The following is a 19133-nucleotide window of genomic DNA, read 5'->3' as shown; positions in this document are numbered from 1 at the left end:
CATTCAGGAACACTCTACACACTGTGCTGCCAATCAACCCAACTTAAATGAGAAAAGCAAGGCCCCAGATATCCTCTTGGACTTGAAAAAGAATAAAGGACTTGGTCCAGAGTTAAAAGATGGACAGAAGTGTCCATCTGATCAGAGTAATCATGGACCAAAAGATCAATCTGATGTTGAGTTGATACAATCTCAGCTGCTGAAGGTGATTCAGGGAATCTCCATGAGCAGTTATCAGGGAGTGCTGGAGGAAGTGGTTGGGGAGTTAAGCAGTCTCGTGGCGGACACTGCTCTGAGAGGTGAAAGCATGGAAGCTAAAAGCATTGCTGCTGAGGCTACAGGTGATGCTGTTGCAAATGATGTCTTCCAATCAGCCAATTCTAACCACCAGGTCTTTAAGACAGATGATCCAAACTTAAAGCAAATGGACAGAGTCAATATCAGACCTAGGGTGAGTCATGCTACTACTCTCATCTCTAAAGGTGACCATGATTCTGGTATATATTCCTCGATCAACATCCCTGTTGTCCTGGATCAACATTTCTATCAACCAATCCAATTTTATGGTCAGGTTTAGTGTTAGGCTTAGGAGTAAGTTTAGGGTTTGAACAACATTTTCATTAACTAATCATTGCCCTCTGATCTTAGGGGTAATTAATGGATAGGGTTAAGTTTGGGGTTAGGTTTAGGGCTATATTTGTTTGTCAGGAATGTTTTTCCGGGACCAACATAAAATGTTGATGCAGTAATATGTCCTACTTGGCACAATCATGTAAATCCAACTAAGAATTAGATGCTGATTTGCAGATGTGTGTTTTTGGATCATAGGATAAAAGTGTAAGTGTATATAAGTGTATATTAATTTTACAGAGATATTCCACGCAGAAATACTTGGAATGTGTTGGCAGACTTCAGGATCATTGTGATACTCTTGAAGATATAAGAAGCGACTTGCTGACCAAGGGTCCATTAGCAGAAGATATTGAGGGTTTGCATTGCCAGCTAGAGGATGCTCAGGTTTGTCACTTGTAAATTATAAGGTCCTTTCCCTCTCTGTTGACCTCAAGGAAATTCTCTTGACCTATAGACCTCCCATGCTCCTACTTGGTGCTAATATTTGGACCAAAGCTTTCTGTCTGCATGGTTTTCAGTATTCTATTGCTTTTCTTCTTATTCTACCAGTCTTCTTAACAATTCCATCCTTTTTTTCAATCTAATTTCACCCACTCCGTTTCTAGTCTTTGGAAGCACAGCTTGCTGTTTTCCATGACATGCTAACGACAGATTTGAGCATAGCAGAGCAACTTCTGAATTCTGCCGATGAACTCATCCCCACGCAAATCCACCAAGATTTGGCAACAGTCTGTATAGATTTAAAGAATGCTTTCGCAGATGTTTGCCACTTGTCAGCTGAGAGAAGTAATGCTGTTCTACTAGCCATTGACACAATGAAGGTCAGTGAAGATTCTTGACCAAAATGAGTGTTAAATACTAGAACACAGGCCCGGCTCCAACTGTAAGGTGGGCTGCAGGACTCACTGGGTGGGCCAGACAGTTAAGGAGGTGGTTGGTGGGTGGTTGCCAGAGTGGGCCAACCTCATGTTTAGGTGGGCCAGGCCCTGGAGCCGGCCCTGCTAAAACACAGTCTAATAATGCAGATTATGTTAGAGGTTTATATTATCTCACACCTGTTCAAATATGCGTTACAGATTCATTTGGAAACCTCATATCAGAATTTGCTATGCTCCCTTGATAAGATCTCAGTTAGTTTGCAAGACAGTTCTGAGAGTGTGTCTAAACTTGATATCATGAATGCTGAAGACCTAGAAAGAATAAAGAACAAGATTCAGCAAATTAAGGTAAGCTATATTTTTAGTTAATAGAAAATATTGATTAAGTTGCAAAAATTCAAGGCTTTATAAACAGCATGATAGTAACATCATCACCTACTATTCAGCAACCTCATCGCATGAGGCCACTCAACAATTTTAGCCTACTTAGTGGTTTATTTTCATTTTTTATTGTTCCTTATTCAGGACATTGAGAAGGAGTTATCAGGAACCCGACATCTCATGGAAGATGCTGCTTTTGATATCCAAAACTTCATTTCTGAGCACACTCAGTTCCTGAGTCCAGCTCACAGCAGACACATTCTAAGAGCTCTCAGCATGAACCAGACATTCTTTAAAGAGCTCATGGACAGAGTGTTTACTCAGAGACAAACTCTAGAGGAGTGCTTGGAGATCCGTGAGGATGAGATGCAGCATCAGGTCTGAAAGAGACGACATCGACTGTTGACATTCGCTTTCCTAATTCAATGATAATGTTTCAAAATTCTTCTGAATCTTTTTGCTTTTATTGTGTATTTTGATATGAAGTGTTGGTTCGAACTGTCTGAGTGTTAAAATTGAAGTGGTGTCATTTTTGTACGACGAGTTGCACCAAACAGAATTTCAGTCCTTTTGTTTGAATGGCCCAGACAGAACAACATTGGCTAAACCGATAATGTGAGTTTGGGGCGCCACTGCCTGTTTGCCGAACAATGGTGGATGGGAGAGTGTTCAAAATTGGTTTCAACAGTCAAAATTAGTTTTGCTGTTCTGTTTGGTGTTGCTACTTATGTGGAAATGACATACTTTACGTTTTACCTTAAAATGAGTGATATTTTGAAAAATTCTAGATTTATGAATGTCATTTTGTGAGTGTGTTTAAATAGTGTTTTGCTGATATCGCAATACTTTTTTCTGTTTACAACACAGAATAACCATGGCTTGATTACTGTCACAAACTTACATTCTCCTGATTGTGTTTGCATTTTTCAGGCTGCCTGAATCCTTTCAGCTCTCACTTATAGGACCAAAGTTTTTTCGATTTGCTGCGTGGGAATGCTTTCCAGCAATTAAAGGCAGCACTAACCCACCTAAGCAGAATACTGTATATCTCTGTCTTACTATTGCCAAAACCTACCCCTGTGAATGGCTGGCATGTTTACAGCATACTCAGTCACTACTATTGTTTACCTGCTCAGAATTTGTATCAATGGTGTGGTTTTGCTCTATAGTAAATGTTTATTTTATAGAAGACGTATCTTTATGTGGTAGGCTGCTTTGGATAAGCAGAGAGAGTTCTCAGAGAAGCTCCAGGAGCTGTTTGATGATCTAACACAGACAGAGAACCGACTCATTGGCCACCAGCAGCAGGCAGTAAGGGCAAAGACTGTGGGAGACATCCAGCAGTACCAACAAGAGCATCAGGTAAATTTTCAGCCTGGTGACTGTTTTTAGGAGGCCAGTACTATATACAGTATATAATAAAGTTATTATTGGTGTTTGCTAAAGCAAGCATCACTGTTATTGTTGATTATTATTAATGTTCTTCTGCTTAAAACTATGGTATGAAACTCATCCCACACCATTTATGCTACAGCCATAATGATACATCAGATTGTGCAGATTATTGATTTAAAGCATTGCTATTATTTTTCAAAGTGATTTGACATAAGATTTTTTGCCCAGCAACCAAAACCATATAGACTAGTTTTAAAAATGGGTCCAACACATATCTTGGGGGTGAGCTCTTTTGACACTCTAGCCACCACCTAGCAACCACCTAGTAAACTATAGCAACACATTAGAAACTCCATAGGGACGCCCTAGCAACAACCCAGAAAACCCTCACAAATGCCTAGCAATGTGATAGCAACTACTATCTAAGGGAATACATTGTCGCATGCATTACACCTTAATTCACTTCATAATCAGTTGTATGTTCTTGTAAAGGTAACCAAAGTTATAACACATTGTAATTCTTCATGGTAATGGAGTATAATGCATTCTACTTGGTTCTTGCAATTAATTTTGTGTTTATTTATTTATTTTTTTGTCTGTTTAAATAAATGTTTTATTTAAAATGGAAACTAAAAGAGTTTCTCTCTGTGTTGGTTCATCAGGCTTTACAGAAAGACCTGCAGGCTAATGCCAGTGCTCTAAATGAAGTCATCAGCAGCACAAAGAAGTTTCTGGAGGAGAACCGCAGTAAACTCGCTCCAGAACAGGTATCAGCTCTTGAGAACAAATTGGAGGAACTGAAGAGCAAGGCAAATGCACTTAACCAGAGGGCAGAAGAGTCCAGAAAAGATCTGGACAAGGTGTTGACAAGTGCTATTAAGCAAGAGACTGAGAAGGTAGGTGAAAAAGCCTTTTTGTTCTTTCAAACACTAATCAATTGCGTTCCAGAAGTAAAAAATCCTCTTCATTCATTTCATGAATTTATTTTTATTTTTATTTTTTATGTATAATAAACCTTTCAAGACAGACCTATAGTGAGCTCTCAAATCCACAAGTCAGTGTCATGTTGCTAGGTTGATTTGGTTCATGGTTTAAAACTCCCTATGAAGAAATCCCTCTGAAGAAAAATGAATGGGAAAGATACTTCCAGAACCAATGTTGCGCTCTATTGGAAATGTACAGTAGGGTACAATGGGGCTAAAGGCACCCCTTAAGGAAATTTCACCTTTTTCATAGTCATAAAATGTATAAAGGTAAAAAAAAAATTGATATTGATGAATATTGATGGAGCAACATAATTTGTGTGAAAAGAAATAATAACAGAAGATTGTTTCGATTAAAATTCAGTTTTTAAAAAAAGGTGGTGAGGGAGTTTTTACCCCACACTTGGGGTAAAAATCTCCCTCACTTGGGGTAAAAGGTCCCAAGGGGTTTAAAGTGATATTGTGTAGATAGGAGCAATAGTTATAGTGCAAAATTTGTCAACTGACGTGAATAATTTTGTGACACCAAGATGCTTTATTGAGTAACAAATTAGGATGATGCTTATTCAAAATAACTACTTCAGAAAAAGTCAACCATTTCCTGTTAATTTCAAACACATTTGACATTTTATATCATCTCAAGGATTCTATAAACAAACTAATCTCTATTATGATTGGATGAATCAATGTGAGCCCAGTTTGAACATTTTTCATTAATCTATTCACCCCATTTAAGAAACAATGTGTTTAATAGGGGCCTTTAGCTCCTGCAACAGGGGGGCTTTTTACCCCAAATACTATCCTTTCACTTACTGGATAGTTATTGAAAAATTTTTGATTTAATGACCTTAAACAGAACTGAAAATGATAAATTAGTAATGTGTCTAAAAAGAAATGTGCTAATTTCAGGGATTTTCATTAGCTACATAAATTTGCAACATTTGAAAAAATATAAAAAATTCAATCAAATTACCTCAAAATCAACCTATAGACACCACACGCAATGATCTCATGGATCAGGAAAATTCTGCAGTGCATAGTGACAAACAGGTGTTTAGGAAAGTCCTGTGGTAGTTTTTGATGCTCTTTAATGTTTTGGGAGAAAATAAAATCAGTGGAGCCTTTTACACTGCGGAGCCTTTAGCCCCGTTGTACCCTATAATTACTTTTAAAAAGTTGCATCCAGTAACTTGTTGTTTTATGCTGACTTTCAAAATAATCTTTTCATGTGGTTATTTGCAGTAAATTATCGAATTTTTGTTGTCTTCTATATGTGCAATTATACAGGTCGCAGCTGTTGAGCAACTTGAAAAGAGTAAAAACAAGATTGAGGGTCTTCTGGACTGGATCTCCAATGTTGGCAAGGAGAAAGAGATGGGTGAAATACAGAAGGATCAGACGATAAAACAGAATGGGAACCTGCCGGAGAACACATCAGTGAAGAGAATCATTAGAGAGGGAGATGATCCAAATGGAAATGCTTTGGACTCTACAGATAGCACACCTCTACACACTGCTGAAGAACAAGACAGTAAATCCCTGGATCTGGACCAACAGTATGACAGGATTCATGTATGTACTTGATTATTATATATTAAGTTCAAGCCTTTGAAAACACTACTGAAATACTCAATTGTCTAACCTAAAAGTGTTTTATCTTAGTACAATGTCGCTTTGGATAAATATTGTCGCTTTGGATAGAAGCATCTGCTAAATGACTAGCAAATATTCATTTGATATTATCAGCAATTTAGGGTATGTCTCATTTGTCATCATTAACTTTTATGTAAATCATCTGCATCATCATTTAAAGGTGCAATTAGTATTTTTTCCACATTAAAAAAGTTTTACTCCTAAAGAAAATATGACCACTCACATAAGATGAAAACTGCAGTCATATCAGTAACCTTAAAAAAGCTGTTTTATTTTACACAGGGGGGCCGCCATGTTAGGATCACATGACCAGCCGAATACTACTCGCTTAATCTTAGTAACCACCCATATATTGGACACTTTCACTCATAGATTAAATTAATCATGGCTGACTGTGAATAGCAAATGTCTACAATGGCATCTTTAACTGAAAACTATAGTATCTGAATGATGCTATATCCACGGCACTAGGTGGCAGTGTAGATCAAATACTGCAAATTAAAAAAATTACTGAGAGCACCTTTAACCTGTTAAACTCTAGTGGATTTTTGGGCTGCCGCCCGCAATTGTTCACACTCAAATTTAAAAGCTCACCATTCACACATACTGACTGCACATTTTTTTAGAGAACTCCCCAAATGAAAAAAAAGAGACTCCAATTATTCATAAATAATATTGGATGTTTATAATTTTATGATAAACAGAAAGATTTTTTTTTTTTCTCTCTAAATTTTTAGACATGTAATTCTGGTTCTGTTCACTCTACCTCAAATTTAAAAGTCTCATTTCATTCCACTACATGGCAGCAAGCACTAGAAAAACTATATTTTTCTCAGTCACATTCTATCACAATATACTGTACAGATCTGAAATGCAGGTGGCACTCTAACGCATTTTAGTCCTCACAGATTTGCTCGTCCATAGATTTTTCAATTTGATTAAGGATCTTAATTTACTAGAAGACCCTGCATTATAATTTTATTTATTTATTTATTTATTTATTTTCTGTTTCTCTTTGTTTTCTTGTATATATATTTTTTATGTAATACTGTGCGTGTGGTCCGTTTTTTAAGACTTTTGTTAATATGTACTGCCTTATTGTGACTGATCTTGAATTGCAATAAAAAAAAAGTGCTCGACCATAGACATTCAGTCTAATTTTCAGTTCAAACAGCACCCTCATAATTTCATCGAATATCTCGGCCTCTGAGTGGACTAGAAGCTCAGTGTCATTAGAAAGCTGAGATCCTCCCCTTTGCGAAGATATATCACATTTTATCATCAATAGTCGAAAACATATTTTTCTGATGATTTGTTTAGCATGCTTTTCCTGCTGGATGGCATATTTTGTTCTGGACATCTATGATATAACATTGGATTATTCAGCCAAGCAAGTAAAAAATGGCAAATTTTTTAGACAACTGCCTAAGGTAAAAGCACATTTAAAGTTTTTAGCTATTTGGGGCTTACAGCAGCAGTGGCTGTCGCATAAAAGAGACTTTTGTATTTGATGACTTATAAAAATCATATTTCATTTTGTAAGTCTTTTGAAAATCTTTCGAACTGTGGTATTAGGACAACAAAATAAACTGTACAGTTGCATTCCTGAGAGCTTTCATTTGATATATGACTTATCCATTTAGGTGCTATGTTAAGGACTTTTATTTTTCTATAAATATTTCTACCCCATTACCTCAAGGGGGTGTTAATTTTCAGCGTGAATGTTCTGAGGACTTATTTTGTTATTGTAAGTGATTGTTATCTCTGAAAAGTTCAGATTCTAAGCTTTCAAATGGTACCTTATATGCCTGACTTATGTATATGGAAACATTAATGTTTTAAGCGTAAACATTTTTCGCGATATAACAAATTTAAGTACAATGAAATGCATTTTCCCCCTCTCGCAGGCCCACCACCAGGAAATTTTGTCCCAGCAGCAGGACCTGATCATTGCCACTCAGTCAGCACAAGCTTTACTCGACAAACAGGCTCAAGTCCTGTCACCTGCTGAGAAAGAGAAGCTACAGAGAGACATTAAAGAGCTGAAGGGCCGCTACGAGGCGTCGCTCACCCAGACCGAGCAGCAGATGAAGCAGCTCCAGAGTGTTCAGGAGGAGCTTCAGAAGTTCCAGGGTGATTGTGATGAGTTTGAGACGTGGCTCCAGCAGGCCCAAGGGCAGGTGGAGGAGCTAGCGAAGCCCGCTGCAAGTCTGGACACCTTGAGTAGTAATCTACAAAGACAGAAGAGCTTCTCTGAGGACGTCGTCTCACATAAAGGAGATCTGCGCTTCATAACCATCTCAGGGCAGAAGGTATTGGATGCAGCGAAGGTCTGCACACCTGCTGAATCTGGAGGAAAGGACGGACTTCCCATGGTGGACATGACTGGGACTTGTGCTGCAGTGAAAGAGAAGCTGGACTCTGCTGCTGCTCACTACAAAGCGCTGCACACACAGGTAATTTTGCTCACTTTATTAACTTTGTACTGTATTTGGAATCCACGGGCAAATATCGCAAAGCCTGTCAAGAATATTTTGGGGTCACTCTTCACTACAAAATTATGGAATACATTTTTTGTATTTTTGCATGAAGAAAATGAAGCCTACTTTGAAGACGGTAGTGTACACCTTTGTATGAAGTCTTCAGTTTCTAGAGAAAGCTGTTTCTTTTTTGCCATTTTTGACCTAATATTGACCTTAAGACAGTTTGTTGCATACTGTGACAACTCAAAAACGAACACAAAGACAATGTTAAGCTTCATTTAATGAACCAAATAACTTTAAACTGTGTTTGATATAATGGCAAGTGATTTTCTAGTACCAAATGATCAATTTAGCATGATTACTCAAGGATAATGTGTTGGAGTGATGGCTGCTGGAAATGGGGTCTGTCTAGATTTGATCAAAAATGATTTTTTTCAAGTAGTGATGGTGCTGTTTTTTACATCAGTAATGTCCTTACTATACTTTGTGATCAGTTGAATGCCACTTTGGTGAATTAAAGTACCAATTTCCTTCCGAAACAGCAAAATTTGAACATTATTCCAAACTTTTGGCTGCCAGTGTATATATATATATCCACACACACACACACACACACACACACACACTACTGGGCAAAAGTTTTGAAACACTTACTCATTCTTTATTATATATATATATATATATATATATATATATATATATATATATATATATATATATATATATGTATGTATATATACACAATTGAAGTCAGAAGTTTACATACACCTTAGTCAAATACATTTAAACATTTTTCACAATTCCTGACATTTAATCGTAGAAAACATTCCCTGCCATTTTGCCACAACTTTGGAGGTATGCTTGGGGTCATTGTCCATTTGGAAGACCCATTTGTGACTGAGCTTGAACTTCCTGGCTGATGTCTTGAGATGTTGCTTCAGTATGTCCACATCATTTTCCTTCCTCATGATGCAGCAAAGCACCCCCACAACACGATGCTGCCACCCCCATGCTTCACGGCTGGGATGGTGTTCTTCGACTTGCAAGCCTCACCCTTTTTCCTCCAAAGATAACGATGGTCATTATGGCCAAACAGTTCAATTTTTGTTTCATTAGACCAAAGGACATTTCTCCAAATAGTAAGATCTTTGTCCCCATGTGCCCTTGCAAACTGTAGTCTGGCTTTTTCATGCTAGTTTTGGAGTAGTGGCTTCTTCCTTGCTGAGGAGCCTTTCAGGTTATGTCGATATACGTAGGACTCGTTTTACTGTGGATATAGATACTTTTCTGCCTGTCTCCTCCAGCTTCTTCACAAGGTCCTTTGCTGTTGTTCTGGGATTGATTTGCACTTTTCGCACCAAACTACGTTCATCTCTAGGAGACAGAATGCGTCTCCCTCCTGAGTATGATGGCTGCGTGGTCCCATGGTGTTTATACTTGCATACTATTGTTTGTACAGAAGAATGTGGTACCTTCAGGCATTTGAAATTGCTCCCAAGGATGAACCAGACTTGTGGAGGTCCACAGTTTTTTTTTTCTGAGGTCTTGGCTGATTTCTTTTGATTTTCCCATGATGTCAAGCAGAGGCACTGAGTTTGAAGGTAGGCCTTAAAACACATCCACAGGTACACCTCCAATTCAGTACACCTCCTATCAGAAGCTAATTGGCTAAAGGCTTGACATCATTTTCTGGAATCTTCCAAGCTGCTAAAAGGCGCAGTTAAATTAGTGTATGTAAACTTCTGACCCACTAGATATCCTAAACGACTTGCCAAAACTATAGTTTGCTAATATTAAATCTGTGAAGTGGTTAAAAAATTAGTTTCAATGACTTCAACCTAAGTGTATGTAAACTTCTGACTTCAACTGTAATTACAGTACATGTAAATAACACACAGTGACATATACAGACTATAATCAACATACAGAATTATGAGAATGGGTCAAAGGTAATCACTCATCATGTTTCAGATGTTGTCCCGCCCTATATATATATATATATATATATATATATATATATATATATATATATATATATATATATATATATATATATATATTAAATCATTGTAACTTTGCAGTGAATTATTAGTGGTAATTAAAATAGGCTGCATTTTCTTTATGCAAAATAGAACTTATTTTTTTTTTATTTTGGAGTTAAATTTAATCTGGGCATGTTTTTGTGAGATTCACTCCTATATAGTATGTTCACTATTGATATATTATTGTTGAGAAATAATAGTCTAGATAGATGAGAAATTAAGCACTTTACGATTTGAACCAATAGATGGCAGCATTTGTCTAGACATGTTTCTAATTCATATTCAGTTAGCTGAATTGTGGAGTTATGTTTTTTTTTACTTTATGACAGTAAAACATGACTGTAATACAGTTAGTTTTTATAAAAATTTTGTATAAATATTTTATGCAAAATATAATTGTGTGGTTGTTTCTATTCTTATGCCAAATATATCACAAAATATTTTTGTACTGTGTGTGTACTGTTCATTCTATGTTTAAACTTATCTGAAATATCACACCTTTTGTACGTTTCAGTGTAATCAGCTTGGAAGCAACCTCAGAGATGTGGTGGACAAGTACAGGAAGTATGGAGATGCCAGTGGAGCTCTGGTGAAGTGGCTCAATGATTCTGAAGAAGAGTCCAGAAGACAGCAATCTGAAGCCATCGCTGGAGATCCACAGATATTACAGAGACAGCTGGAGGAGACCAAGGCATGACCACCATCCACCATCACTGTATCAAAGAACACATGAAATCAGGAGTTTTGTGGCTTTTGTCCATGTTTGTTTGTTTAGAGGCCATGTATGTACTCGTGTACTCCCAAAATTAACTACAGCTAACTTTTAGCAGATTTACCCATTACTCATCCGGGAAAACAGACCAAATATATTGACGACTTATCTTGTTTGTAGGGGTGTATACACATTTTTGTCCAATAACATGCTCTGTAGACTGAGAATGCACCTCACTCAGGTACCACCTACAGTACTTCTGACTAGCAACAGCAAGTAGCAAATCATGGTTCACGGTTGTGACGTAAACTAAAGGCTGTTGGCTAATTACAAAAAGTGATAAAGCCTTTGATATGTCCCATCCCCAACATCCTGTTTCAATAGGAAATATGTCAGCACAGGAAAGAAAGCTACATTCCTCAAGCCTCAAAGGAGGTCAAAGGCTGTTTTTAAACACACTCTTTTTATAAGTTTCTCACACTGCAGAGTCCCAAAAAGGGCATGGGTGTCGTTATTGTACAGTCAGGTCTCTCCGTATAGAGCATTTTCACCCAGTTTTAAACAACATCTATTTATAGGCCTATCAACATGCTTTGTTCCAAGACAAAAATAATTTAGTACAGATTTAATCAGATTTGCTTGTTGCATATTGGAGCTAGTTGGGCTTGCAAATGTGGATATGGAAGCAGACAGTGTAATTAACCCTTAAATAGTGTAGATTACATCTCCCACGATGCACTCTAAGCAAAGAGAGAAGATGCATTTATTTTCCATTATTTTTCTTGAGATAGACATATTGTAACACTGTCCTCTGACATTTTATATGACCTTACTGTAAACACTGCAACTTTGTTTCAATGTCACAATGGCATATGGCGGATTGAGATGGATATAGAACACATAACATTGATGCTGTGCTTTTAAGAGGATCAGACTATTGACTGCACTCTTAGAAATGATTAAAAAGTCAATCCTAATAAACATTGTTCTTTTGCAGGGTCTTCATGTTCAGACGACAGCCCGACAGGCTGCTGTGGATACACTGAGAAAAACCGCTGACGCTCTGATCACTGCGGAGGGCGACCTGCTGGCCAATCCAGATGAGATTCAAGAGGCTGTGGGTGAGTCAAGACAAGTGAATCTCACAAAAACATGTCCAGTTCACATTTCATTCACTACTGTTTAAAATGCAGTACAGAAATCTAGTTGGAATTCCAAACACACAAATCAGGTGAGTATTTCTTACTAGCAAAACCGATCATTTTTTATATCAATAATTACATTGTTACTAGTGAAAATGTCCATTACTGATATCAATATTGAGATTACACATTTTTTAACTTGGTTTTCACTAGAGGCATTGTTAATTTCACATATCTTTACTCTTATTGTAACTAGTAAGAAAGTATTTTAAGATATCTTCAGTTACACTTCAATTTATTAATGTGTGAAATCCTTTTGCAGATATCTGTAATACCAAATCTCACATATTGAAATAAATTTACAAATATGAAAAAATTGCATTTTCACTAGCAAAAAGTACATAGCTGATATGTGTATTTGGAATTTTAATAAGTAAGAAATTAATTATAGATGTCTGTAATTGTGTTTTTTACAGGAGTAAATAAAAAATTGTGAAATCTACTTATGATTTCAATAGTTTTTACTAGTTGAATTTCATTTTTGATATCAACAATGGGAATTTCAGCGAGCAATTACGTCATTTTTGATATTAAGAATGAAAGTTTTGACTATGGAGGGCCAAATTACTCGAAATTAAATCGTTATTTAAATATAAAATATATTTAAATACAATATGAAATGGATAAAACTATAATATCATTAAATTAATCATTAAATCACTAAAATAGTCAATAATTTATTGTACTAGTTTGCATTCTTTTTTTGTCTTTTTTTAAAATTATATTTGGATTGATTTTTCATTATAACCATAAACCTGAAAATGAAAAGACACGAAGCTTGTGCTTAAATGACAAATCAACCCAAAGATAATGCTAAAATAAAAATGGAGGCAAACCAGTGCTAAAAGAATATACAAAGGACATTTAGTGATTTATTTAGTGATTTATTGAATAATGATTATTATGATAAACTTTTTTGTTGTTTATATAGTTATTTAATGGGTTTTATATGCATTTCATAAACCCATTGGGCTACACGCATAACTGTGGTCTTTATTATCCCATAAGACATGGGATACTTCATATCGAAATGACCTGCCGTTTGAACTCACTGATCTCTGCCTGCATCACCTTGGTCTAATGATGGACTGCACTCTTAAAATGGAATACGTAGACTATCAATTATTTGCCAACAAAAGCCTTCATCAGCCAATTAACAAAGGACAATGCATCTATGTGAACTTCTGCAGTTAATCCAGACTTCAAAGACATTAGTCATTAATCTTACAGTTCATAAAAAATCTCAACACTGGCCCTTAACACTTTGTAACAGTATAAGCAAGGAGGAGGCGGGAACTGGCTGAACAGTCAATGTAAAGTTTAATCAGAAACTCAACATAAAGCAAACATAAACACAAGGACACACATGCAACGTGGCCACGTTCGTCTCTCTCTCTCTCTCTCTCTCTCTCAAACTGGTGCCTCCGGCTCCCCTTTATCTCGCTCTCCCGCTGATCAGCTGATTCAGCGCTGGCTGTGCACCATCACAGCCTGGCCTCACCCTCCTCTTCATCACACTCCTCCCCAACCTGATTCAGGCCGGGGCGCCACCGGTCTGACTAACATCCCCCCCATCTCGGCCCTTCCGCCCGTAAGCTGGTGGTCCACTCCGCCTCCTGTGAAGCTGGGGGAGAGACAAGGGGAGGCGTGGGTAGAGGGAAAGGGTGAGCGGAGACACAAAGAGAGAGAGAGAGAAGAACATGCTCGCCGGCTCCCGGATGCGCTGTCGCCCAGTCCTCCACCACTCCTCCACCCTCTGGCAGACGCCAGCTCACTCCTCCCCTGGCAGATGGCAGCGAGTCCTCTGGCCCAGGGCGGATGGAACCGCTCCTCTCGTTCTTGAGCGGATGGCAGCGGTTCCTCCGGTTCTCAGCGGCCGGCAGCGACCCCTCTGTCCACAGGCGGATGGCCGTGGCTGCTCCCCTGGTGGGTGACTCCACGACAGTGCATCCCTCCTCCCTCCCGGGTTTCGGTACCACTGTAACAGTATAAGAACTGGCTGAACAGTAAATGTACATTTTAATCAGAAACTCAACATAAAGCAAACATAAACACAAGGACACACATGCAACGTGGCCACGTTCGTCTCTCTCTCTCTCTCTCAAACTGGTGCCTCTGGCTCCCCTTTACCTCACTCTCCCACCGATCAGCTGATTCAGCGCCGGCCATGGCACACGGCCTGGCCACGTCCTCCTCCTCGTCACACACTTACTTAGTTTACTAATCTTAAACCATGACCTGCACTGCACATAAATAACTTATATTGGCATTATATTCATGCTGTTTAGCCAGAAGGGAACCGGCCCCCACAGTAAGCCTGGTTTCTCCCAAGGTTATTTTTCTCCACTAACCAACATTTTATGGAGTTTTGTGTTCCTTGCCACAGTCACCTTTAGCTTGCTCACTGGGGCTCTAAATATAATTATTGTTTAATTATTTAATGATTTATTTTTATACACAATTTACAATCATATTTAATCAAACTACTCAATGATGACTCTTAAGACTTTTATAGATATTACAGTTTCATTTTCTGTTAATGCATGATTTTCTGTAAAGCTGCTTTGAATCGATGTGTGGTGTGAATAGCGCTATACAAATAAAAATGACGACCTGACTCTATTAAAAGTGTTTTTAGGTTAGCGTTAAAGAATTAATCAACATAATACAGAAAAAGAGATCATTCAGTGTGGCGGAAGTTAGCAAAATGGCTATTGCTCATAGTACCTCTAAGAGAGCTTTTAGACCTCTTTTTTAATGTTTTTATTTTGCAGATGACATCACAGAGAGATATGAGAACTTGTCTCGGTCAGTGAGTGACCGGAATGAGAAGCTGCAGGTGACACTGAGTCGATCTCTCAGCGTGCAGGATGGGCTGGATGAGATGATGAGCTGGATGCAGGCAGTGGAGGAGAGAGTGAGAGAGACGACACATGTGCCACTCGACTCAAACTCCATTGCACATGCTCTCAGCAAAGAGGCAGTATGTGACTTTGCACAATTTAAATAAAATGAAATCTAAACTGACTCAAATGAACATTCTCTCATCATTAACTAACCCTCATGTTGCTCCAAAAACGTATGACTTTCTTTCGTACATCACATAAGGAGAAGAATGGTCACACCTCTCTTTTCAATAATAACATTTTCAGTGAACTTTTTTGTCATTTTGCAGCAATCCCAGTCCCCATTTACTTTCATTAAATGCAAAAGAGCTGTTTCCACCCAAGGAAGAAAATGATACAGGTTTGGAAAGACATGAGGGCATATGATGACAATTTTTGGTCAACTATTTCTTAAAACCCTATTTTGTAGTGTTCAAAACTTTCTCCCTTTACCTCAGGCTCTGGAGCAGGACATGTCCAGCAGGCAGAGCAGCATTGCGGCCATGAAGGTGAAGGTGGAGAAGTTTGTGGAAAGCGCTGATCCCGTGGCTGCTGCACTGCTGCAGGGTAAGATGGAGAGTCTGTCTCAACGCTTCACTGATGCCGCTGAACAGCACAAGAAGAAGAGCGCTCAGATGGAGCAGCTCAGAGAGAAGGTGGAGCAGTTTGAGAAGACATCTGAAAAAGTTCAGCAGTTTGTGGTGAGAAGCTCACAGGCTTTATCAGAGACAGATGAATCAGGAAAGAACGTCACTGAGCTCTTGCAGCACATCCAGGTATGATGTCAGCTGTTGGCAAATGTTGGAATATAAATACATTTTATTCAGTACTGAAAGTATTACAGTTTATTCTACCCAATTTTTGTGTCTTTTGTTTGTGTGTGCTAGTATCACATTGTTATCTCAGCAACATGTGCTAACACCACAAAATAGTCTAACATAGACAGACGTTGGGTGTTTCTCAATGTTAAGAACTCAGAGAACAGACTTGCGTTCTTATGAAAACCAGTCTTGCCAAGCTACCATGAAAGAACAAACTCGGAAGGACAGGAGCACCTAGAACACATCTATTGCGAACTTTGGGATGTGCTGCGATCTTCCTGTTGCACAGTTAACCGTCACAGCATGTTTGTAGCCAGTGAGAGAACAACTGGCATTATCACACCAGTGACAGCATTAATATCATCACACCAGTGAGGTTTTGCATGACTAGTGACACGCCAAAGAATAAAGTCAGTTAACACTCGTTTCCTCCATGTGTCTATTACTTTATTAAAATTATGCCACAATAAACAACAAATGTTGACGGAGTATAACGACTCTCACAAGTCGACAGACTTTTGCGAGCTTACAGTGGGGAAACTCTTGAGGAGAAAACACCGACAAATGTCCTTCAGCTGCCACCAGGTTCTTGCCCACAAGTCACCATCTGATGCATCCTAGATATTCAGCCTGATCAAAAACACATCCAGGCAATTTTATGCATTCTCTGTTTGAGGATTGGAATTGAACTTTGGCAGTGGATAATGACGTCAAAGGAGTCCACGAGAACGTAAGAACACAAAAGAACGCACACTGAGAAACAGCCCAAGATTTACGACATAAAGCCTGGTCCAGTTTGCGGCTTAGGCTGCTTTAAAGTGCACCTGGAAAGCTTCCGCATCCAAGACGGACGTTCGTTAGTATGACATGTGACTCATTCAAGTTGGAAATAAAAAACAGAAGCAGCCGAGCCAAACCAAATAAACAGTGAACAACGGCCAAAGACGAATACACCTGCATCACTTTTAATAAACTTACAGTATATGTAGGGGTGTACTGATACCAATTTTCTTTAAGACATATACAAGTACTAAGGACTACAGTAGTCTTAGATTATCAACTGGTACTGAATGTCGATACGAGTGGTTTTGTATGGGTATGTGTATGCATTACATTTGTGTTTGTACACTTGACATCTAGATACATTTAATATCTTGGTATATAGCCAATATTACCATTTTCATCATTCAAAATCACAATTCAATATCGTTTTACCGAGGTGTAGCTTATATTTAAAAGTTACCCAGCTAACATGTACTGTATGATACTTATGCATATTGTGTCCATTCCTGGGCAGTTTGCTTTTTGTATTTGGAGTTCTTCTTAATCTGACAATTTGAAAAACATCTGCTTTTTAAAAATACAAATGTATAAAATATGCCACAAAAATCTGAATCACGAAAATGTGAAACATAACTGCTGCAATGGAGTATTTGCATAGGGCTCACGTCAGGCAATAAATAATAACAAATGAATAAACAGATGCATGTTGTAGGAGTGACAAAACTTTTTTCTATTTATTTTATTTGAAACTAAACACTTACAATAGTGCAGCTGACACGCATGGACATATCTTACCTATGACAAGCCCATTGAGGAAAAATACACAGCACGCACACACACAGACACATGCGCACTGGGCAAAGTTACTTGAAATTGCATAATAAATCACGCCTTTTAAATTTGCTGCCTGGAATTATCATAATCACAGAAGTGAACGCGCGGGAATTGTAAATGGAATGTGATAATTCAATAGGATAGCAATCCGATGAGTAAAAATTTATGAAGTGACCAAGTGTAAATAAGAAAATAAGAAACATTAAGTGGCGATACTGATTCCAGGTACGAGTATTTACCCTGCAGTATCGGCCCAATACGAGTACTACGGAGTAGTAACAGTACATTTTATACTTTTATGATTTATTTCTGCATGGTCTCTAAAAATAATTAATTAATTGCTTGAAGCAAACCATGAAGGAGTCATTAATGAAAAAATCATGCACTACCATTTAATGCAGAATTGTTTACCACTATTTTTCATGTAGACATGCCCATTTCAATGTCACAACTGGGCAACTCAGGTATCATCAACAGTTTAGAGTTTCCCAGTGGTAAATACATCTTTGCTTGGTCATTTATGTGCTCGTAACTCGTAATTATGATATTTCCGACTCCACTTGAAGGCCGCATTATCCTGGCCATGAACCGTCCAAATGTAAAGGAAGAATCTTTCTGGCTGTCAAGTGAAGTGACCAATTACAGTTCAACTAGGGCCAGTTGAGAGTATTTGGAAATTCAGCATTAGATAAGTCTTTCGAGCGTTTCAGGTGAGGAATGCGATCTGTGTGGCACGTTTTAGTAAATGTCAGCAGAGTTGCTGCCTATGTAGAATGTTCCAAATCAGTCACGTTTGAGGTTACGTTTCAGTTAGGATGCTGTCTTAAAAGAACAGTGACAGAAAGACCGCTCACTAGGTTTTGGAACAGAGACAGTTTGTCTGTCTATGCACTATAATGTTTCTTTCTTCACAATTTGACGATTAAATACATCGTTTGTTTGTAGGACACTAATGCTGAGTTAGCCGAGCACGCAAAGGATGTGCAGACCCTACAGAAACTGTCAGAGGAACTCAGCAAGCTGGATCCTGAAGGAAGCAAAGCTCTTATTCAGAGCAAGATGAAGAACATCTCTAACAACTTCAGTGCTTTGAAAGATACAGTTCAAGAGAAGTAAGTATTATTCAGTTAGGGTGCATTTTACATTAGAGATATTCTTGCAGACCAAAGTCAGTTTGACTTGAGTTCACTTCAAAATGTTGTCTGGGTTTCTAGTTCATGTGAACTTCAATATGTTCGCAAATCAAAATCAAGTTAGGACCAACACTGCAAGAAATCTTGTTCCTAATTTTCCTAATTAGTCTTGTTTTCCAGTAAAATAAATAAATAAATAACAAATTCTAAACAAATCTAAATATCTAGACAAAAATATTAAGAAAATCATTTATCGCAGTAAAGCATTTGAGCCAATTATAAAAATATCCTCAGATTCAGAGTCACATTACATAT

General features: G+C 38.0%; 1 protein-coding gene across 1 annotated transcript in view; it reads left to right on the top strand.

Annotated features, from left to right (window-relative positions):
* Positions 1-19133, top strand: part of LOC127413600 (dystonin-like) — a 276523-nt gene that overhangs the window by 145473 nt on the left and 111917 nt on the right. Inside the window, exons 39-47 of the mRNA XM_051650862.1 lie at positions 3102-3254; positions 3950-4183; positions 5558-5842; positions 7831-8379; positions 10963-11139; positions 12158-12281; positions 15137-15345; positions 15706-16023; positions 18631-18797. Coding sequence (XP_051506822.1) covers positions 3102-3254; positions 3950-4183; positions 5558-5842; positions 7831-8379; positions 10963-11139; positions 12158-12281; positions 15137-15345; positions 15706-16023; positions 18631-18797 — 2216 coding nt within the window. The remainder of the gene's footprint in view (positions 1-3101; positions 3255-3949; positions 4184-5557; positions 5843-7830; positions 8380-10962; positions 11140-12157; positions 12282-15136; positions 15346-15705; positions 16024-18630; positions 18798-19133) is intronic.

Source organism: Myxocyprinus asiaticus, chromosome 23 (assembly GCF_019703515.2).
Source record: "Myxocyprinus asiaticus isolate MX2 ecotype Aquarium Trade chromosome 23, UBuf_Myxa_2, whole genome shotgun sequence".
Classification (NCBI taxonomy): Eukaryota; Metazoa; Chordata; class Actinopteri; order Cypriniformes; family Catostomidae; genus Myxocyprinus; species Myxocyprinus asiaticus.
This window is presented reverse-complemented; position numbering and strand designations above follow the sequence as displayed.